We start from the raw sequence: 23565 nt of genomic DNA, 5'->3' as shown, positions 1-23565 counted from the left end.
AATAAGAGTAGAAAGGGCAACCACACTGTCTTCCTCTCATTTTGGACTCAGGCTAGTCCGGCTCAAAACAATCCAGAAACATCTGTCCGCAGAAGGAGCGCCTGCAGCCTTATACAGTCCAGCATAAACAAACCCTGGCAGCCTGAGTCCTTTGGCAGTGCCTGGGGGCTGTGCCCAACAGCAGAGCTGAGGTTATGACCGAAATTAAGGCCCCTGGAATCCAGCTCATCGTTAGACCTAAAAGGAGAGGCACCAGGCAGCTGACCACGGAGCGCTTTAAAAGGCCAGAGAGAGAGATCCAGGAAGGAGATCTAGTAGTAAGAAAGAAGGGATGCAGACACAATGCAAAACACAAACCAAAACACATGATATGATTTGTAAGTGCATTCTGAGCTGAACACAGGACCACAAAGCTGGCAGCCGCCTATCAGATCTCTCTGTAGGGAGATGTCAGATAGCTGGCATCCTCATTGTTAGGATTCACAATGGAAGGAAGTGTTTACACTCAGAGAAGGAGAATGTGCGAACAGTTGAGTAAGGAAGCCAGGCAAGGCTGAGGCCAGCTCTGAGCACACCACGTTTTGTCTCTGGACAAAGAGTCAGAGCTGCGGTATGAGAGCAGGATTCTGGGCTGGTTTTATTTTTATATTTTAAGCCACTGGTCCATCTTCATAGGCTTCATGATTCTGCAGGTAGCATGGAAGATGACTCCATTGCCACCTCATGAAACAAACGCCAAATCTCTATTTATAAACACAACACGTCACTGCGTTACGTAAGCAAGGTATAGTTTATGCCCTGTATTTCCATTCAACAAGCCAAAAGTAGTCTGTCACTTTCTTCGGCTTAAGAAAGGATGTGGAATTATGGGGGTTTTTTTTGTTTGTTTGTTTGGATGGTCAACACAAATCACACGGCCCTGCAGAACACTGGTATTTCCTAAGTGGGTTGGTGCCTTTTGCTTTAAATAACCTGAGGACAAAACCACATCTCCCTCAGACCCTCCATTACCACTGAAGTCCTAATTGTTCTGCGATGCCAACCCCCTCCAAACGATGCTTTTAGACTCTGTCCCATGTCCTTAGCTATGAAAAGGCCACGTGTCTTCAGCAACAGACAAATGTAGTTGTTAGTGTGTTTTGCTTTGTTATTCCTTTTTTCCCTCCCCTCCAGATTTCAAGTAATGGGGGAAGAAAAGGGAGAAATGAACCTTTCAAAAATTCCAGAAAAAAGATTTGTGTTCTTACAACAACAAAAGAGCCAGGCATGGTTGCTAATCCCAGCTACTCAGGAGGTAACGATAGGAGAATCCCAGTCCAAGGTTAGCCCAGGCAAAAGCTGTGACCCTATCTGAAAAGCAAACTAAAAGCAAAAGGGCTAGGGGTGTGGTCTAAGTGCTAGAGCACTTGCCTAGAAAGCATGAGGCTCTGAGTTCAAATTCCAGTACTGCCAAAACAAAACAGCAACACAAAACTCTGAAAACATCTCAACCCAATAGTGAAAATTCAGCTAAACTATATCTGAGCCTTCTAAAACTTTGTATCTGAAGCACATATGAGCTGAAGCAGTGGACAGAGGCATCTCCAAATTTGAAAATACTCTTACGAGACAGAGCACAGAAAATGTCCCTCCTTACTGCCACTCCACTGGTCAATTAGCAGATTTGCTGAACTCCAGTATGAATGCATTTATTCTAACACAAGCCTGCAGCTCTGACTCCGAAGGCACACCCTGCTAAGGGTCTCACTAGGAATCAGGCCCATGGGTGCAGGCCCACGTGAGAGCCCTATGCTCACTATGGCAGAATTCAGAATGTCCTTGCCCCAAGTGTAATTAATTATTAACTAAGTGGGAGAGCCTTGTCTAGCAGGCATGAGGTCCTGAATTCAACCCTTAGCACCACTACAAAAATAAATAAAGACAAAACAACAAAACACACGGTAGAGTGCTTGCTCTGTCATGGCTATACACCAGGGTTTCTTTTTGAAATGGTCATGGCTCAGGGCATTAGTAACATGGACTTTTCTAATCAATGACATCTATTCACTTTTGTAGCATCTGAGACCTCAGATACCAAAGACGGGATTTCCTAGTAATCAATCTTATCTTTTCTTCCCTCTTTCCCTCCTTCTTTCCTTCTCTCCTCCCTTCCCTCCTTCCTTCTTTCCTTTCTTCTCTCTCTCTTTCTTTTTATCTTTGTGTCTCTCCTCTTTCTGTCTCTCTTTTCTCTCTTCTCTCCTCCTCCTCCTCTCTCTCTCTCTCTCTCTCTCTCTTCTGGGGATTGAATAATCCAGAGACTTGTGCATTCTAAACAAATGCTTTATCACTCAGCCACATCCCAACCCCTATTTTGTTTTGAGGCAAGGTCTCCCTAAGTTGCACAGGTCAGCCTCAAACTCGAGATTCTCTTGACTTAACCTCCTGAGTAGCTGGGATTAGAAGCACATACTACCATGCCCAGTTCTCTGTCACATTTTCTGAATGAAAGTTATAATGGAAAGTCTGGCAAGTGTAAAAAAAAGAGTGTTTAATGGGTTAGATCCCTAGGACTGCAAAAACAAAACAAAACAAAGCAAAGCAAAGCAAAACAAAACAAAACAAACCAGTGCTTAAGATCAGGGCTTTCCTGTGACAGCAAGCCTGTGGGCTTGTCCTATCTGGGAGCACATTATAGGCAAGAGTACAGAAAGGACAGAGAGAAAAGGGTGGGAGCCTGGCCAGCCGCTTCAATTCTTAGGCTGGAATTCCCTACTAGGGGATGTGAAATCAGGACCTTCTAGATGGTACTGCCAACAGCCTTCCCCAAGTGAGGACTTCCACCTTCCAGCACAAGGCCACAGTCCCAGCAGGAGCAAGGACAACATCCAAGGAGCCTAGAACTTCCCTTTGTGCACTTATGGCACCAGTCCTGTCTGCGGTCCCTCCCTCTATTGTCCCTACTGTTTTCCTAAGTCATGGGGGGTGGGCGTGGGGCATCCCCAAGGAGCCTCAATCTTGGCACTAAAGGCCCTTTCTTCAGGCTGGAGCTTGCAAGAGTGGGAAGCGGTTGACAGAATTCCTGGTCTCCACATTGGGCATCCTTTTCACCCCCTGTATGTTTCTCCTTGCCAAGCTGGGCAGAAACAAAAGGGCCGAGGAAGTAAAAGCCAACCACTGGCGCCATTCTGCAAGCTACCTTAGCTGCTTCTCTCAACTCCCAAACATCTATCTGGGGCCTCAACACTAAATGCTAAACATTTGAGAACCACTTTAATATCGTGGGAACAAGATGCTTATATATTAGGTGTAGAAGTGGATTTGGGAGAAAGGTTTTTTCAAGATTTATCTTCTAGCTCACTCTATTGATTATTAACGTCAACCTGGCAGCAGTAACAGATCTATTGCCTTTGAGATTCCAAGAAGCTTGGGTTACACTATTAACAGGAGGGGTGCAGTCTGTGATCAGAAGACTTTGTGAGGCAGGCTAGAAGTAGGGAAAGTTCAGGACTCATATGTATACGTAGGTTGCCCACGCTTGGGTAAGAGATAGCCATACCACCCTAACCTGGCCAGGAACCACTCATGTCCCTCTCCACTCATTGATTATTTGGTGGGAATCACCTGGTTCTGTCCTTCCCATAGATTAGTGTACATTTTAAAAGCACCTAGAGGAGAGAAGCCCACTCTTTTGGCTGGCAGACTCCACCTTCACCCACCATGCTCCCTCTTGTATTTCCATTCCCTAACTTTTAATAAACTCCCTTTATACCCACGTGTCCTGCCATGGATTCTTCCATGTGGGACACAAAGAATTTGGAAGTCTTCTGATCACAGACTCCACCCTGCCATTAACAATACCTGATGGCTATGTGATGTCTATTTCATCTTAGGATATTTGGGGCTCTGGTTACAACCTCATCTATAGTAGCTGATAGGTTACTGCCTTGGGGTCCCTGGAGGTTGCCCAGTGAATATGAGGGTACCAAGCAGATGGTCCAGGACACTGGATTACAGTGGGGAGAACTGTAATCTCCAATCCTGAGCAACACACCCACTTCCAACTCTTTTCTCTTTTTCAGCAAGAAGAGTGGTTCTCAAAGTGTAGACCCTGGGCCAGCAGCCTCATACCACTTGTTGAAGGTGTGAACTCTTTCTCAAGCCTACCCATATCTAGAGTCTCTGGGGGAGGCCCAGCATTCTGCGTTTCAACATGCCAGCCCAGTAGCTCTGCCACATGCCTGAGAAGCCCTCCCCTAGAATTGGAAGGATCCAGGCTAGAGTGAAGCTGGATCCCCTGAGACTGGAAAAGAAGGCAGATGAGCTGCTGGACCCAGGCTCTGATCCGAGGCTGAACGCTCTAGTAGGACTTAAAAACCATTGTATGCTGTGTCCAAAAGATAAACAGGGCGTTGGATTTGGCTCTGGCTTTGCCATTCAGCAGGAGGCTGGGAGTGGTTATAATTCCAGGCAGGGGTCTTAGGCTTTGAATACCATTCTCTTTGATACCAGAAGACAAATTCTCTAGAATCTCCCTTGCAAACTTGTAAGCCTCAGATGGCCCATCTGTTGCATGATATACTTTTGAAGAATCCCAGGTAGGGATGGAGTTAGAGTAAACCCCATGGTCTGGCAGAAGCAGATCCAGGTTTTGTTGGGCCCGAGGCTTATCTAATTTTGGTGGCTCTATTTTTAGACAAACAGTATGCAATGTATTAGATTTTATAAAACACATAAGCATGGAAACACACCACTAGGGCCCTGCTAGGGCCTTAGCTTTTCCATTAAGGGGCCCTGAAGCCACTCTATGCAGGATGGATGGACATGCTGTCCCTAGTTCTTTCCACTTAAACTTTATCCTGGCTATGATTAGATGACACCAGCCCAGAAGTCAACTAGACAATTTTGAGCTCTCCTTCTGCTCCTATCTTTTCCTTTTTAGATTTTCTGTTATTGTTTTCAGTCACTGTCTATAGTCATAGAAATGATGCTGGAAGACGAGATGAGAGAGGCTGAAGGCTTCTTGTTTTCATTTCCTGCCTCAGAGGCAAGGTGAGCTCCCCCAGTCAATCAGGCTTTATTCATGTGCCTCAGGACGTAGTCTTTTTTATTTACACTTTTCTCAAATTTCCAAGCAATTTTGCCCCCCTCCTCAAACTTGTGCCTCTTCCTGTCATTTCAGCAAATGCATACCCACTCTTGAAGCCAGTCAGATCTGAAATCTCAGAGCTCTTCTGCCCTTCCCAATATCTAATGACAAAATCACCTGCCCAGGCTCACAGAAATAGACAGCAGAAGCAGATCTCCAATCTCTCAGTGACAAAAGGTGCTTATTATTCTGTTAGCCTGGTTAGCCTGTGACAGCAAGTCCCTCCTTCACTACAAAGCAAGAGTAGTCTATACCTTTTATAGTCCAGAGAAGTCTACCCAAGCAGAGAACATAGTGTCTTTTGCACCATGACCCTGAACGCCAGCTCTTCCTCAGTATAGTCCCTTTTAAGGACACACAAGTGAACCCCACTTTCCGCCCTTGGAGCTGACACTCCAAGGTGATCATGGCAGTGACCACGGCAGTCAGCATTCTGCAAGGCTCTGGGGTACTTGAAGGGACATATGGAGGACCAACAGTTCACCTTATACGGTGAGGTTGCACGGGTTCTCCCACCCTTGAAGGCTTCTTGGCATTTTTCTTGGACTCCCATTTGGCCCTAAACCTCCGGAAACTAGAGTTAGCTTTTGGCAAGTACACCGAACCATCACTGTCCTCCCGCCTCCCTGGGGTCCACTCTGGTTGAAGATCCAGGTCTGCAGGGACTGCTCCTACTGTCCCCGGGAGGCATGTCACCGGCCAACCCTACCTGAGGACAGCAGGCTCCCACTGCTGCCGCCAATGAGCTTGCCCTTGCTTCCCATATTAGCCAGTTTCGAGGTCTTCAGTGTCCCAGTCTCCGTCAGGTCGATGGCTATCTCGCTCAGGCTCCGTGCCGCATGGATCTTGGACTGGAATGGAAAGGAAGCAGAATATGGAGTAACAGTTTAGCTCAAGGAGGAGTCCGAAAGCACTTGCCTGTCATCCTAAAATACAGCAAACTGGCTCATCTCCTGGATCTGCACCCCCTTGGTCGAACCACTAATCACCAAAACTCTCTGAAGGCGCTAAGGTGGCTCATAAATTATGCAAATAACACAATTCCACTACCTAGGGCTTCGTAGGCTATCATAGTGCTTACGAGCACAGGCAGGCAGAGCGTGGTGGAGTATACCTGTAATCCCAGCTGCTCTGGAAGCAAGTGATACGAGGATTTTGGTCCAAGGCTGGCCCAGGAAAAATTATAGAGACCTTATTTGTAAAACAAACTGAAAAGCAAAATGACTGGCAGCGTGGCTCAAGTGGTAGAAGCATGAGGCCCTGAGTTCAATCTCTAGTACCATCAGAAGAGAGAGAGAGAGAGAGAGAGAGAGAGAGAGAGAGAGAGAGAGAGAGAGAGAAAGAGAGAGAGGGAGAAAGAGAAAGAAAAGCATGGATTTGGGGAAAGTTACTTATCTTACTGAGCCTCAATGTTCCAACTGTAAACCAGGGAAGTGACCACACAGGATGGGTTGGGGACAGAGAGAGGTAAGGTGTATGCAAGGTGTTCCCTCCCTCCTTTCTCCTTCTCTTCTCCCCTCCTCCCCTTTCCTTTCTGCCTGACAGCAATCAATGGAAAGTTCTTTATAATTATCTTGTGCTTAAACAAAAGAAAAAAGAATTTTCAGCTTTCTAGATGAAATAGATTCATGTCTGATCAAACCCTTTCAAACTGTAGCCATGTAGCCAGGGAATGTTTAAATGATGAAGTGCCCACATCTTAGACTTGTGTGCACTAACCACAGTGTGTGTGGATAGAAGCTTCTAGACCAACTGCTCATGGGGACACTCACCAAAAGTGCCTGACACATACTTTGCTTCTGTTTTGATGCTGAACGTAAGTTCCAAAGTCCTCCTGTGATATTCAAACTCCACTCAGCGCAGCGATGAATCAGTCCCATTTGGCTAACAGCCACGGAGGTGCGAATCAGCAGAAAATGGTCTGTACTCACGACTGTGTCCATCAAATTGTTTTTAGCAAAGCTACCTGCTTTAGTTACCACTTCCCGCGAGTGAAAGTGTGTTGTGTTTCTTGTATGTGTTTGGCGTTTTGTCCAGGAAGTCAATTTTTACTACAGCATGAACTTCAAGAAAACCACTGTAAATGGTGATGTGACCCACACACTTGCTCATCTGCCTGTCTCTCCGTGGCCACTGCTGTGGCCTGCATGGATGCAGCGAGAGGAGGTTCATAATGGAGGTTTCCAGTCGCTCCTTGTGCTGCTCATGCCTGGCTATGGGAAATTAAGTTCTTCCACACCCAGAAGGCACCAGCAGGCAGATTCTGAAGGCCAAGAAGGGGCATGCACGCCACGGCCCTTCTCCCTGATTTACTGTCTTCCCTCTGTGCTCAGGGACCCTCATCTGTCGCACAGCGGCTGTCTAGGCCCCTGAGGTCTTGCCCTTCCTCTGGCCTCAAGCTGGTGAGTGACAAGGACTTCCACTCTGAGCATTTTCCTCCTGTTAACAAGACCAGCATCCAGTGGCTGGAGGAAACCCTGAGGCTTTTGGGTTCACATGATGTGAACATGCTTCCTTCTCCTCTCTCTCTCCCATTGGTCCTCCCTCAACTTAGTTCCCCTTTCTAACCTCCATGTTCTTTCTTGGATTTAGAATCAGTTTGACTTCCTCAGATTAGGCTCCCTGGTTCAGAACGCAATCCCAGCTGCCAGGCTTTGTAGGATTTTGGCTTGGAGCAGAAAGCAAGAAAGGCTTTATTTCATGTTGACCCAGCCTATCTGCAGCATCCATCTGGTTGTGTTTTATCCTCCAAGCAAGCGGAGCGAGCACAATCCATTACTTCCTTTCTTTCTGCATGACTCTTTACCCAAAGGAGCCCACACTGAAACAGTTATGCAGTGATAACTCATGAAGTCCCAGCCGAGCACAGCATCGTGGTGAGGGCCCCGGCTCTGAAGTCAGAAAGACCTGGATTAGGATCCTGACTCTTCCCAATCAATCAAGGTCAGACCTTAATCCTTGACCTTTTTGGTCCTCAGATTCCTGTTTGTAACATGGAGATCTTAAAGCCCACATCACAGAGTTGGGATGAGAACTAAGTTAGGTTATATATGTCAAAGCCATGGCAATAGGAATAGGATATAAATTAGGGTCTGGAAGTAATTTGCTAAATGAGGTTAGATTGATGGCACAACTTGGTATTTTAAGGATCTCATTAATCACATGGAAAACTGGTACTCTAACCAGCCCCCTCCACTTCTGCCATACATCAATCTCAGAGGCAGGAAATAAAACTATGCAAGAGGGAACAACAGATACCCTTTCTAAGGGAAACTAAATTCTTGGAAGCTTCTAGAATTTTCTAGAATGGGACTAACACAATGGTCCAACAGACTCTGTGGAGAGCAAGAACCAAAAAGAAAATGAACACTGTCTAGGAGATTCTTGCCCCACAAAGAACCAACATGATTCTTGCCCCACAAAGAGCCAACATGAAAGAGCCCCTAAACTTCCAAATGTCTGTTCTAAAGGTCTTGCCCTATCACACATCACTCCATTTTATTACTGGTGCTCCATAAGTAAAGTTTCATTTTCCCTACTATGCTGTAATTCTGCTTTTGATTCTAGATAGAATAAAGAATAGCAAATTGGATCAGAAGAAAGAAAGAAAAAGATTAAGAAGAAGGAAAGATGTTTGTGTTGGGGGCAATTCCAGAAGGCCCTACTCTGAGATCAGAGGAAGTATCTGATGGTTCTTCTAAACAATTTGAGCTTTCCAACATTTTCTCTGAGTCCAGAAGACATTCCTTGGCTCTGGGCTGCAGAAGTTGCTGGAAACCCACTGACAACAACATTTCTGATCTTTGGGGTCAGCATATATAAGCCACCAATTATAATTAATGCCTGCGTAGCCTCTCATGGTGAATGAACCACAGGAAACCAACCAATACAGCTCTCCTGCACTCTGCCCTTGATCGATGGTGGAAAGTTCTCTTTATGCTCATGTCTAGGGAGCTGATGAAGTAAGGGGTGAAGGAGAGAGAGAGAGACAGACAGACAGACAGACAGACAGATTGGTTTTCTTAAATGGTTTTCATGGTGATCCAAGTACCAGGGCAGCACATGCCATCTTGGCTATACCCTCCCACTCCCTCCCATCCCCCATAGTGGACTCAAACCACTAGAGCGTGCTTGTCTTTCTGGTGTTGATAAACATCACCTGGGAGGCCTGGGCTTCGCTGAAGCACTTCAGAGAAAGGAAAGGTTGGCAAAGCCCCATACAGTAGAATGTGAAGCCATGCCAGGATGCCAAGCCCACACTGGCCTTTAAAGCTTTTCATCCCAGGCCTGTCGGGCATCACTTACTCAGAGGCCACACTGCCCACCAGAGAGGGATCACATCATTTCTCTGGAAAGAACAACGCTCCAGAAATGAAAGGTGTTGGAGAGTAATCTCTGAGGAATTTCATTATCTCTGATTTAATTTGTGGACCTTTCAGATAATTTAAACTTGATACAAGCATTGGCCAGAGCACTGTATGTTAACTTAATAATGATGTTAATAAAAGACAACACATATTTCCTAAAACAGTTTCACAAACATTGTGTCATTTGGCCAATTACTAATTTAGGTCAGGAATCTCCTTTTCTTTTCTCTAACTGGGGAAAGCAAAGCATGTGATGAAAGACCTGCCCAAGGTCATGGAGCTGGAAAACAGAGTGAAATGATGTCCAAGGAGGGGAACTTGATCCTCACCAGTCTATGGGGATGAGGAATTGGTTTTCTTGGAGAAGTACAAGGATTCTGGAACATTCTTGACCATGCAAGAACTCCTGGGGAAAAATTCTACTCCTGGAAATATATTTTCTTCTGTCTTTCAGGAAGATTGAGAGGGACAGCTGAGATCTTCCTAATGCTGTGACCATTTGACTTGACCTCTTATAAGATGCTGCTTGTTAATAAGTGATATGTGATCATTTCTTTCTGAGGTTCACTTGCTAAATCAGTGACTGACCTGGAAGCCTGCTGGGTCAGGCTTCTCACATACCAGAGACATCCATCTTTGAGAGTGGGCTGAAGGACTCCAAGAATAGGCTACTTAAGAGAGCCAAGGGGGCTCTGCAGAAAACGGACCTCAAACAGCTGACATTATACTATCCTTTAGCTGAAATGTGCTATTTCTCTTCCCCTTTTCAGAGTGTGGCGTCAATACCTGGGAGGTCTGCCCTCAAGGGGAATTGGCAGTTGGGTTCAGGAGAATTGCCCAACTTTCCGCCCCTTACCACCCGTCACCCAACAGCACAGAGGATGAAATCCATGTTCAAAGGTGTTGACCTCCAATGCCCATCACTGGAGAGCCAAATGCTGGCCCCCGCCCACTGTCTCAACATACAGCATGAGTCAAAACCCTTTGGCCCTGTTTCTTTTGATCTAATCAAGCTTCAAATTCCTGTGCCAGAGCCCATCCTCACTAGGAGAGCTGTGGAATATTCTCATGGTTCCCAACCAAAAAAAATACTGCCCCCTAGGATTAGTCACCCTAGACTGTGACCAAAAAAGGAGTCAGGAAGAAGAGGAAACACTACTTTACAAAGGAGACAATGAGCACCACATTAAAAACTGAATAGGGATGGGGGTTCATGTCTTCCTGTCCTCTTACTATTTTTCTTTTATCTCCCATTTGACTCCAACTTGCTCCTCCAGGGAAAGGAAAATAAGGCAAAAGAGAAAGAGCCCAAGAGGGCATCCATCCAGCGATTTAGGGTCCAGTAAGTACCGGGTCCTGCCACCTCTCCAGGACTCACGCAAGGGGAGAAAAACCTCCTATGGGTCAGACCCACTTGTCCTGGGGCCACAGCTGGTTTCTCTACAGAGTGAGACCAAGCCAGCGGGATCCTGAGAAAAGTTCAGAGCCCATCTTGGCAGAGCTGTTCACCTGAGGATAATGGATGGGAGTGGCCTGTAGGGGGTGGAAGAGGGGGCAAAGCGTTGCTATAAGCCCTGTGTGAACCAAGGACACGCCATTCTCCCACCCACCAGAAAGCACAGCCATGTGTCTGGGCTGGGGGCGGGTGAGCTCTCAGGACAGATGGCTGTTTACCAACGCCCGCCTGAGGCTTTGGGCCTACCTGAGGGAAACAGAGCTGTTGCTGGTTTTTGTTTTTTTTTTTCTTTCACTTTTCCAGTTTTGCATTTTTAAAAAATGGAGCTGGCAGTTGGAAAAGCCTGGAGGGTTTTCACAGCAATTACTCTGAACAATTAGTTGGTGTCTTCTGAGACCCATTACCTTTTTTGTTTTTCTTTTTTCAAAAAGAAAACAATATGCCACTGTTTAAACACCAAAAAGAGCTTGAGGGCCCTAGGACGTCTCCTGAGGTCCAAAGCAACAGTTGGAATTACTTGCAAGGGCCCTCCTGCAGGCGGCTTGAGCAGCTCTGACAGTGGCTGGGCCACAGCCACTGACCAAGCAGCCCTGAATGTGCACTCTTAAAGAATTAGTCTTGTTCCTCCCACCTGCAGCCCAAAGAGGCAAGTCCCTACCTGTGGAGTCTCGACACAGCACCTCCCTCCCCACCCATCCAATTCCCATCCCTAAACTGCTGCCCTGAGGCCAACTCACCACCTGGTGAAAGGTCTGCCCACTCACCTTACTCTGCTTTCTGTCCAGATAGAACTGGTGTTGGCTGATCGCCATAGCCCAAATGGACTTGATCAATGCTGGACACGCATACCATGTGTGCACTGCAATGCCACTGTGCCCGAAAGTCCTCCTTGTCACCGAAGCCCTGGGAAAGTGAGCATCATGAGTTTCTATCTCCATTATGAGGGGAGGAACCATTCATCAGTCAAACAGCTTTTAGTGTCAAATCCTACTGGGTCCTAAAAGCCCTGGTGTGAAGGAGACAGATAAGCTTACACACAAAGGTAGGTACACACACACACACACACACACAGACACACCAAGGCACACATGTGTGCCATAAGGTATAAAAAGTGACTCCTCAGGGTTCAGATTTGGTCAAGCTTCTTCCTTGACTGGGATAAGACAAATCAGTCTAAGTCACTGGATGGTACTTTCTCATTTTGAGCCCTTGGCTTGGGGCCAAGATACCTCAGACATAGTAAAAGCCTTTGATAATCCTCTTTGCTAACCAAGCAGCATTACCAATGGTGAAGATGAGCAACTGCCACAGTAGTGGAAGGAAATGGCACTTCCTACATCACTCTAACTCAATGTTCCTTGAAAGGTCTGGTTATCTATTTCAAGTCTACCACGGAGGCTTGGAAGAACGAAGTGAGGGAAGGCAGAGAGAAAGGAGCATATATGAGTGTGTATGAATGCAGCAGAGAGAGGCAAATCAGAGTTTAGAAATCATGGCCAGAAGCCCCATCTCAGTATAATTCACATTTTCATGGAGTTTGGGGAAAAAAGTGTATGGCCTTATTTTCAGTGAAGTATATTTTATAGGCTAGGCAGATTAAATCTGAAAGCAAATGAAACCTGAGGATGTGTGTATGCACGTGTGTGTGTGTGTGTGTGTGTGTGTGTGTGTGTGTGACAGACAGAGAGAGAGAGAGAACTAGAGAGTGAACTAGAGACAGAGAAAGAGAGAAGAGAAGGTAATGGAGAGGTGGGGGTGGGACTGGAACATTTGATCTATATGACAAAAGAAGAAAAACGTGTGCTCTCAAGACATCCAATTTGAAGAACTGTGAGGCCATCAGGATTTATGCATAGTAGCATTTGTTTTCTTCAAGGCCCATTTTCTCTTGAAGAAATCTTGAAGTTGCCCCTATCATCTTACTCTGGAGGATTTAACAGTGAGACTTCTTCATTCAAATCTGGTAATTAGCAATCTGATGCTAGGTAGGGTTTTCCTTCCTTTGGTTCAAACAAAAGTAAAGGGAAGAAATGCTGGTGCATGAAACACAGCAGAGTTGAAAATAATTGAAAAGGAGGCTGTGAGAGAGTGAGGCCAGATTCCCACCGATTTGAAAAAGAATGGTGACCTAAGCCCCACTTTGGCTTCTTTGACAATTGCTAGACTTGGGAGTAAATTAAAAAAGAAAATTTTTTTCAGAAAAGCTTAAGCAGATAGAAAGCTAACTTGAAGTGCGTTTTCATGAAGGTGGTGAGAGCTGTAAAGATGGAGTGCTCCTAAATTTCAGGTAATGGGAACAAGGAAGAGCTAAGGGGCTTATCTGGTCTGGGGAGTTAGTGGCAAGGCTTCCTCTAACTCAGAGCCTCTCTAACTTATCTCCTTTATTCTTCTCTCCTTTCAGGCCCTTCCTAACTTTTCTATTTTGCCCAAATCTCAGAAACTATTTGCCAAACCTAGAGAAAGGCAGAAACAAAAGTAGGTAAGTAGTTAGGTTGTATAGGAGGACAAGGTCCACTGCATGTCCTCTGCCCCTTGGGGCAAGGATCATAGAAGTTGGGACCACATCTGTCCCAATCTTGCTCAGAAGACCTGCTCTGCCCTGAGTGATGTCTCCGTCATTGTGGTTTCCCACCAATGACATCTTCATTAACAGATTATATTTGGCATTTCCCATCCCATGAACTTGGGGAAGGAGATGACCCTGAGTCTATAGGCAAGATCAACACCAAGGTGAGGTCAATTAAAACCTTCCCTGCTCCCAATAAGCAAAGCAACAAGCAATAGGGTGACACATGCAACCAGGCTGTGAAAAGAGGACTCAATGAGTGAGAAGGCCTAGTATAGCACTGGCTCTGCCAGGAATTAGCTGGCCTGAAGCAACTGCCTTTCATTGGGCATCCAGAAAGCATGTCTTCTTCCCTGCTGAAGTCAGGGTGGGCTTCCACCTCCACCCGCCCTGGGCACCTCTCCTTTCCTCTCTCCCTGCTCATCTCTAGGGAGAAAAAAAAAAAAAAAGAAGGCAGACTCAGGGCTACCTTTCCTGAGGGGAGATGGTTATGCTCCAAGCTCGGGCTGCCACCTTTGGACTCCTCCCCTCCCCTCATCTATCCTCACCAGATCTTCCCACACCTCATCTCAGTTGAGGACCATCTATCCAATATCTTTAGTTCCCTGAAGGTCCACATGCTGCCTTGAATCCTAGACACTCTTTGGGGTTCAGCTCAAATCTCCTCTCCTCAGGAAAACCTCTCCTGACCAGTTGGTCTTTCTTTGGTGTCTGCATCCTTCAGCACTTATGATTTATGGCATTTGGCACCAATTTTGCCTCCTGTAGTGTATCAGTAAAACACATGACCTATGACCTCAGACTTCTGAGTTCAAATCCTGCCTGTACCATGTACTACTGTTTGTAACTTAGAGTGGGTTACTGCATTTCTGTGCCTTGGTTTCCCACACTTAAGTGCAGGAATAATGGTAGGACCTACCTTCTGGGTCACAGTGAAGACCCAGTGAGAGAATGTGTGCAAGTGTTTAGATGGGTGCCTACACCTCCAAGTGTCATTTCTCTCTTCCTCCTGTCTCCCCAACCCTGCTAAAAATTCTTTAAGGAAGAGGACCCCACTTCAGTCTCTTCTGTATCTGCCACATTGAACCCAGGGCCCCACCATGGGGTTGACCTCTCTTGTTTAATAAGCCAAAAGTCCAGTTAATGGTAATACAAGGTTTGGAGCCTTACCTATGTCTCTGGACCTGGGGAAAGGGAAGAGAATTTAGTACCACATTGCTGATAGATGACTGATGTAGAAAGAACACACATGCTCCCTCATGCATGGTTTAAGGATTTGTCTAAGGTGCCTCTGAGTGACCAGAAATTCCAACAGAGCACGGGCATGGAGAAACTGTCCACTCATGCTCATCTAAATGATCTGATTTTTATTTAATTTTTTTTCTCTGCCAAACATCCTTTTTTGCATCTGACCCATTGTTCAGAATCATTTCACTCTTTTTTAACTCTTAAATTTCCCCTTTTCTCACATGCCTAAGAATATGGTCTGTCGTAGTTCATTTGGAAAAACAGCAGTACATTTCTTCTTGGCTGGATTATTATTTTTGGCATCGACTGCTCCCTTTTTGACCTGGGCACATGGATTGGCATGTGCTCTGTGTAGGAGGGTCGTCAGACCATGAAACCCATCCCAGGACCACTAACTATCCTTTGATGTTACCACCTGTATCTGAGTGCAGATGCTCATAAGCTCTAGAATGTTCTCCACTTGCTAGTGGGTAGGGATAAGCTGTTGCCTACTCAAGACGCTGTTCCATGCAGATTACAAGGTGAGGTAAGCAGTGCTTCTACCCCCCTGGGTTATCACCAACTGCAGGAACCTGGGCTCTGCCCTGTCATTGGGGGCCAAGTCTTATCCAGCCCCCAGAACTCCCTGGGAGGCATGGCCGCTTGTTTCATAGGCTCAGAAGCCATGTGGGTTGGTGCCAGCTCTTCCTCCTAAGCCCAGGGCTTGGTGTTAACAGCACCTAAAATCCACCTTGGCTCCTCTACAGCAGCTGATGTTTTGACTGTTGGTCCCAGGCCTACCTCCGTGTTGTCAATCGGCTCTCAGACCTATGGGAAGTGATTTCTTCTTAGGCCAGCAATTCTGCTGCCGGGTGGGGGTTGTCGACAGCTTTAGGACCACCAGAAGACAAAGAGGAAAAGCAGAGGGCAGGAGCTGTGCAGACCCCTTCCATGCCCGCTTGCTCCGTTCCAAACTGGAGCCCTATTGTCTGGCATCTGACTTGAAACTTGGATTTTTGTCCTGGTGCTCTCAGCGGGTAAAATGTGGTGGAGGGATAAATAATTGCATTTCTCTCATAACCACCCTCAGTGCTGACATCCTAAAATTACTGCTCCTGACTACAGTTGAGCACAGCTCCTTCCCTGATATATTCCTTTTGGTGTCCACTGTCCTGCCTGAAACCACTCAGAGGCTCTAAGAAAAAAGCCTGTGACCTCCTTTCTGGGACAGCTTCCTAAAGGGAGACTTAAGCCCCTGCCTAGTCTAACTTAGTGTTTGTTACAAAGTGCCACAAAACTTTGCTCCAGTGCTCCAGCATGTGCGACAACACACGTGTGCCCTTGCACTCAAACCCAGAGCAAATGACATGTACCCAGATGAGCCGGCCATGAGATCGCTACTTTCACACACACGCTGAACCTACCGCAGCTTAACTGTCTGATTTGAACTCGGTGCTGCACAATTCACCAACCCCATACACACCTCGGGGTGAACGCGAACAATGACACCCACAAATAATAGCATAAATAATCTGCCACGCAGACTGGCAAGAAAAAGGCTCTGCGAGCTTACCTGCGGGGGTCATGGACTTCCACGGAAAACTTCTTTTCTCTGAAATACAGGTTTTCCAACTGTCTCCATTGGAATATCTGGGCAGAAAACAATGTCGTTTAAGCTCAGGAGTGGCGGGTTCCCCAGGCTGATGTCCCTTCTTCACCGTTTTAACTTTTCACAGCTGGCAGTTTCCTTATCAAAGCAGAGACCTTACAGTGTGTGCCTCCTCCGCCTTGTGCTACACACACACACACACACACACACACACACACACACACACACACACACACACACACACACACCAGCAGCTCTCCAGTTCAAATCCAGGCACCGTGGGTGTGGATTTTCTTGCAGATTTCTTAACGGGAACAAAACAAGTTCTTTGCAAGTTGTTCCCCCTCGGTTCGCCTTTGTTGAGTTCTCCAAGACAGTTCCCAGCCCCGCAGACTTTCCCCTCCAAGGAGAGGGGGAGGGGAGGGAGCCCAGCAGAGAGGAGGAGGGGAGGGGAGAGGGAGCAGCTCGGAGCACAGAGCGCTCAGAAGGGAGCGGTAGCCATCTGTGCATGCGGAGCACCGAGCAGCGCTTCCTCCCCTCAAGTGCTGAAATGGGAAGGCGTTCAAATTCCCAGCCTCCCATCGGGACTCCACTTCCTGCCGCTAATGCAAGAGCCTCCGACCAACTCACAGGAGAAGGGCGGAGGCCACCCGGACCTTAGTTTGGGGCAGGCAACTCAAGATCACACTATGCGTCAGTCACGCTCTTTCTTTGTGCAGCACAAAGAAAAGCAAGAGTTGTGTGGCTGGAAGGACAGGCAGCAGAGCTCTTCCAGACAGAAGGACCAGTGAAACTGCGAGCTAAGGAGCCCACTGGCTGGGTGGGAAGCAATGAGGGGCATCGGATTGCTCCAGGAACAGGGCGCCTTTTTGGCTGGATGAAAGTGAAACTTGCTTACCTCTCTGGGAAATGTCACAAGACGATGAAGTTATGTGCACACATCTTTGTATTCCCTCCCATATACTTCAGAGGAAGACAAGAGCAGGAATCCTGGTCTTATCTTGCCCCCCCACCCCTACCTCCATGGCTGATTTTTTTTCCCCTCAGGATCCACTTTCTCTGCCCACTGATTTGGGGTATATGCTCTTTCAGGTTTCATTCCAGATCCAGAATCCTCTAATGGCAGGCACCTGGTCTTCTCTGATCTGCTTGTTTCCTCACCTTACAGATGTGAGAATCACAACTTTCATTTTCCCAGACCCAGGACGCTTGCTAGGACAATGGATTCATCACCCAAGTAAAACTGGGCTGGAATAAAAACTGGTTTCTAGAATGGCTGCGTTTGTTCTTTTATCTTTACAATCTCCTCTCTGCAATTTTAAAACTATTTTGTCTGCGTGCATAACAGGAAAGGGGCATCTGTTGTCTCTTCTTAGAGAGACACTGCTTTCATCCATAGCTCACAGGACAGTTCACTCTGAAGTGCAAGGAAACTGTACTTCTCTTTCTCTTTAAGGGTCAATTCCAAATGGGTGGAGAGACATTTCAGGGAAAACAAATGATCCAAAGTCTGCACTGGCTCAGACAGCTTTGTGTCCAGGCTCCTTCAGGAGGGGCTTTCTGAGGAGCAAAGTTCTCAGGCCCCCATCGGATGCTCTGCCACCTTCAATGGAAACACCCAAGTTCCTCTCTCATCCTGGTTATTGTGTATTTATAGACATTTTACCTTAATTTCACCACAGCCACAAAAAACACCAGAACTAATAGGCTCCACGACCTTGGCCTCATAACCTGCAGGTGGAATGCAGACCAACATGACCAGGGTGGAGACTTTGGGGTCTGACTACATCTGTTTGAATTCAGGCTCCACTGTGCTCAAGCCAGCCCTTAGGCAGGTTGCAGAGGTTCCTTTAGCCTCAGTTTTCCCATCTGTAAAAGGGCAATAAAGGCCCTTCTAAGGTAGATCTTAGCAGCAATAGATTCTTAGCACAGTGTTGGCACAAAGAAAGCACTCAACAAACTTAGCTCTTACTATGATTCCCAAATGTTCCTACTTCTCCCAAATCTTGGCAAGTAAGAGAATAACTCCAGAATAGCCAGAATTATTTCCTTAAATTTTCTAACTTGGCTTTTTTGTTGTTGGTGGTGGTGCTGAGGTTTGAATTCAGGGCCTTGCACTTGGTGGGCAGGCCCTCTACCACCTGAACCATGTCCTCAGCCCTTTTGGTTTTATTTATTTTCTGAATAAGGTTTTGTTTTTACGCCTGAGCTGACCTGGACCCTGACCCTCCTATTTACATTTCTTGAGTGGTGGGAGTGATAAGCATGTGCCACAACATCCAGCTTTTTATTGGTTGAGATGGGGGGGGAAGAGGGTCCTTACAAACTTTTTGCCCCAGCTGGCCTTAAACTTCGGTCCTCCCAATCTCCCCCTCTCGAGTAGCTAGGATTACAGGCGTGAGCCATTGTACCTGGCCTAACTCAGGTCTTGACTTGGGGTTTTAAAAAGTTAAATTAGATTATATATATGCTGCAAATCTGTACGTATGAAGATTTAGTCTTCCACCCCATGCTCTTTCCTCTTTCCTGGAAATAAAGGGGTGTGGATGATCCTTGACCAGACAAAGTGGGGCCTTGGACATGACTGGCTTCATGAGTGTACGACCAAGGGTTCCTTGCTCAGAAGGGTCCTGTGCTTGTTGAATGCTCTGTGGTTGTCATCTTGAAATTCCTAACATGTTTTTCTCAAATGCATTTGCATTTTGCACTGGGCTAGCCTATGATGTTGCTGGTCCTGGCTCTGTTGGTGCTGGCAGGCTCTGTTCTGGGCTCAACAGCGTAAGTTGGGGAGTAAGGGGCTACCCTGTGTCTGATGGGCAGACTGGGGAGGTTAGACTCTTCGCCTCACAAGGGGAGGAAAAGAAGTCACACCAGGCATGAGCATGCATGAGAAAGTCCCACTTGTGCCTTTTACTTGAAGCCCCCTCCCTACCTGATGAAGAACCCCATAGTAAAATGCTCAGAGGGTTGGTTTCCTAGCAACAGCTCCTCCCCAGATCCTTGCAAAATAAAATGCAAATCCTTTGCTCTAAGTGGTCCCTGATGCTGTGTGAGGTGGAGGCGCACATGTTTGCCAAAGGGCCCATCTGGGCTTGCTGTCTGCCTGCATACGTGGTCACTGTGACTTCTACTCTCAGCAGTGAATCCTGGAGTCCTGGCTCCCAGGCACGTCCCTAGGATGATACATTGATGTAGAACTTTTTGTAACAGGATACAGAACAATGGCTTCCCTTCATTTCTATTTTAAATACAATTCTATTTTTTTTTTATTTTGCAAATGAAATAGGTGAATGAGTGGGTAGTTTGTCAGGACTGGATTGCTGCAAGGGGACAGGAGAAGGGAAGAAGAAGATGTGTGGGAACACTGGCTGATGATGCTCTCCTCCTCACTTAGAGGAGGGAGCAGGGCTTGGGAGCTGGGCACACAAGGAGTGAGAATATGAGTGCAGGAAGGACAGAATGGGCAGGGACAGTTGCTGCTAGCTGCCAGGCCTGGGTGTCACTTACTCTACAGGTACATGTTGTTTATGGGGGTCTCATTTCTGCTCATTGTCCCTTGTGCCCTACAGCTTAGAGCCCTCCTGCTCAACACGCCACTCTCAGGCTGGCAGAGCAAAAACAAGAAGCAAATAAGCAAACAAAAGGTGTCCTCATTTCCCTGTTGTAAACAAGGTAAGGTGGGCTCTGACTGCTGGCTTTGGGCCACTCCAGAGGACATTCCTTGGTTTGGCTATGGGGTAGCCCTTGTATCCCTGCCACCACATAAAGATGTCATTATGATTTGTGACTCCACATAAAGACACTTAATAATCAGCGTGACAACTGAGCTAGTTCCCTAAGGATTTTGTGTAACTCCTACAGCCAATCATGCCCAAGGAGCTAATTAAAAGCCCAACTGTGTAGTTCTATCAGTAATCAAAGGATGTATTAATTAATAGCCATTAAGTCAAGGCTTTTCTAACATACTGCAACTTTCTAAAGTTCGGCAAACATCATTTCTTTGATCACTTAGCATCCTCCAAGAAGAGTGAATAGGGAATTTTCTTGGGGGAAATCAAGGTCCAGAGAAATAAGGAGAAAACTGCCTAGGGCCACACAGCAAGTTAGTGAAGGAACCAGAAATAGAAGTCAAGGGCACCTGGACCATTACTCCAACCTCTAACTATGCTACTTTTCCTACGAGTCCACCAATGAGTGGGAACTGCTCTCACTCACTAATGGGCGGTTAACTTTCCAAGTGGAATGATTTTCACAAATGAGCAACAATGTGACTGTGAGTAGGAAGCACAAAAGCAAACTTTTAAAATCTTACATGATGGCTTTGCCTTCCTTTCATACTGTCAGTGATAACAAGTATTACATTCTTTTCTTGGAGACCCAGCTTCCTCTGGTTTTCTATATAGCAATTGCCTCAGCACTCAGTAAGTTTTCAGTCCAGGACTAAGAAACAACAATAGTCATGACTAAGACCTGCGTGAGTTGATTTGGGCTTGCAAAGAAAATGAAAACTTAGAGAAACCATCAGGAAGTTATTTTATTGAGATAGTGTCTTGTCTGTCACCATCATTGGGATCCTGGCAGGTCCTAGTAGGGGCTCTGAGTTTCTGACATGGACTTGCTGTGATTCCCACTGTGGTCATGTGTCCTCCACGTCCCCGTTCTGGGACTCAGCATCCTCATGCACAAAACAGAAGGTAGGACACATTTCTCCATGGAGAGCGCACAAGAGCAACTAATAAATACTGCCCTCGAGCCCTGAGTGCAAAGGGGACGCTAAAAATCCCCAAAGAGCAGGGGCCTGCCTACTGCTTCCTATTAGCTGGCCCACTGGATTCCCACACCCTGTGTATGGCTGAGGGCTGGGGCAAAGGAAGGGGCCTGCATTTCGATGGACTTCCTCTGCAGCCGGTGTTTACTGAGCTCTGAAGTAGCATGGGGAGTAGTGGGTGAGCTGTCAGGACGATGTGGAAATAAAGACTTGAAAGGAAGCTTGGTTTACTGGTTCTGATTCTTGATCAAGACTTCAGGGAGCCTTGTCTTCCTTCTGTCCCCAAGGCTGAGTCACTGAGCCTTCTAATGACCTTCCTATGAGTAACTTCCTGCTTCATCTAGAGGGACCATTATACAGTATCCCAGCAGCCATCTGCTCCACCTCCTCCCTTCACAGATAAAGCAGCCTCAGTGGGTGGAGCTTAAGGAACTGCCAGAGGTTTAATAAGTATTTGATGTTGGTACCCATGCCTTGTGACTCCTTGTCCTGGGCTCCTTCTAAGACACCACAAATTTCTGGCGATGAATGAGAACAAAGATATTTCAAGCTCTGGCTAAGTAAATGCTCACTTCTTCAAGTGACCAGGCTTTGGCAGTCTGAACAAGGCTGGGCACTTTTCAAACCCCAGGAAGGAATTCTCTAATAAGAATTGGACTTGAAGACAGGAATAACCTCCAAGTTCAGAATGAAACACAAACTAAAAATCCACTTCCTCATTTTGCTTCTGCTCTTTCCTCTTTCCAGAAGCAGACTGCCTGCCACTCGTGAGTCTCCAGGTTTATTTATATACTTAGCGAAATAAAAAGGGTTTCTACCCATCTGCAGGACAAAAAGAGGAGGAGACTGAACCCAAACCAGCTGGAGTTTGAAGTACAAAGTGACACAGAAGACCCCACAGCTATGCTTGTGGGGTATTTTGTCACATGTGCCCTGGCTAGGTTTTGCTGTAGTGGCATAACCAGTTTTAGGTGTCAACACAAGCAGGTGTACAAAAGCAGGAAGAATCAGAGGGCTGAAACAATGTGTCACTTTTACTTCAGTTCCATAGGCACTTGTTACATTTTACTTTAGTAATAAAGAAAAGTGTAGCAAAGCCCTTGGGTTTCAGACAATATCTGACCCTCATTCTCTTCCCAACCAACCATGGAAGCATGGGTGTCTACTTTGTACTGGCCTAGCTAGGCCAATGGGCAAGAGAAGAACACCATGCCTCACTCGTGCTTCCAGCTCTTCACCTCTGGGAAGCCAGCATTTGAAAAGAAATTGTTGCTGTACCAAACACACAGAGACTTTTTTCTTGTCATCATTCCTTAAATAACAGAGTCAAATGACTATTTACACAGCATGTACATTGTGTTAGGTGTTCTTAGTCATCTAGAGGCGACTTAAAAGTACACAGGAGGATGTTTAAGGTCGTGCAGGTACCACATCACCGTACATAAGGGTTTCATGCATCCTCAGACTTTGGTACCCACCAAGGGCTCTGGTGTCAATCCCTCATGGACACCAACGGACAAATGTACTCTTAAGGAATTTATAATCTAGCTGGGAAGATAAGACACACACAAGGTAGCCTATGGCATGCTAAAGTAATTGGCTCCAGGATAGAGATAGAAACAGTCACTAGTTTCTATACCAGGCTTTATAAACTCCATAGAGGTGCTGCTTTAACAAGGTAGATCTTAATGCTTTCATCCCAAATAATCAACCCTCGTGACTGTCACTTATTCTTGATTGCTTTGGTTCACCATTTTAGGAGCAGGAACCCTGTCAAGGCCCAAGTTCTGGCACAGATCTTGCAAGGTACTCTACGTCTTAGCTTCCTAAGGTACACGGATGTTCTTATGTTCTATGCATGGGTCAAAGTCAACCTTGCAAATCCAGACAGTGTCACACTGCTACTCTCTTGAATTTAAAAGAACTTGCTTTAAACATTTTCTACTTGTGGGGATAGTACAGAACAGTACTAGTTAAAAGCATGATTTTTCAAGTCATACTCTCTACTACTTAAATACTGGCTGTGTATCTTTGGCAATTTTAATTTCTTTTTCTTTTTTTTTTTTGGCAGTACTGGGCCTCACACTTGTGAGGCAGGTGCTCTACCACTTGAGCCACTATGCCAGTCTGTGTTGGATGTTTTTGAGAGAGGGTCTCATGAACTATTTGCCTCTGCTGACTTTGAACCATGATTCTACTGATCTCTGCCTCCTGAGTAGCTAGGATTACAGGTGTAAGCCACCGGGTTTTACAGCACACCTAGGAAGTCTTGTTTCTCTAAACAGTACTTTTCTTTGGAAGGGGAGCCCTTGGAGAGTTCCTCCCATCAGGTTGTTGGTTTCACACACTCATTTTTCTAGTACCAGTACATGCAGAACTACAAGGGATGGAAAACCTACAAAGTGTACCCTATAAGATGAAACTCAAAGCTTTATTTTAACAAAATT

General features: G+C 46.3%; 1 protein-coding gene across 14 annotated transcripts in view; it reads right to left on the bottom strand.

The window, feature by feature from the left end:
- The window catches only part of Frmd4a (FERM domain containing 4A), a 601438-nt gene that overhangs the window by 37783 nt on the left and 540090 nt on the right, over nucleotides 1-23565 (bottom strand). For 12 of the 14 annotated variants that reach the window (XM_074056623.1, XM_074056622.1, XM_074056621.1 and 9 more), the window contains 3 exons: nucleotides 16315-16391; nucleotides 11713-11851; nucleotides 5835-5976 (listed from right to left, as the gene is read on the bottom strand). In XM_074056623.1, coding sequence (XP_073912724.1) covers nucleotides 5835-5976; nucleotides 11713-11851; nucleotides 16315-16391 — 358 coding nt within the window. Of the gene's footprint in view, nucleotides 1-5834; nucleotides 5977-11712; nucleotides 11852-16314; nucleotides 16392-16598; nucleotides 16938-16980; nucleotides 17205-23565 lie in introns of those variants that run through there. The other 2 variants (XM_074056633.1, XM_074056632.1) reach the window with 2 other exon arrangements.

The sequence above is a fragment of the Castor canadensis genome, chromosome 15 (assembly GCF_047511655.1).
Source record: "Castor canadensis chromosome 15, mCasCan1.hap1v2, whole genome shotgun sequence".
NCBI lineage: Eukaryota > Metazoa > Chordata > Mammalia > Rodentia > Castoridae > Castor > Castor canadensis.
The sequence above is the reverse complement of the archived record's forward strand: the minus strand, read 5'-3'. Positions and strand labels throughout refer to the sequence as shown.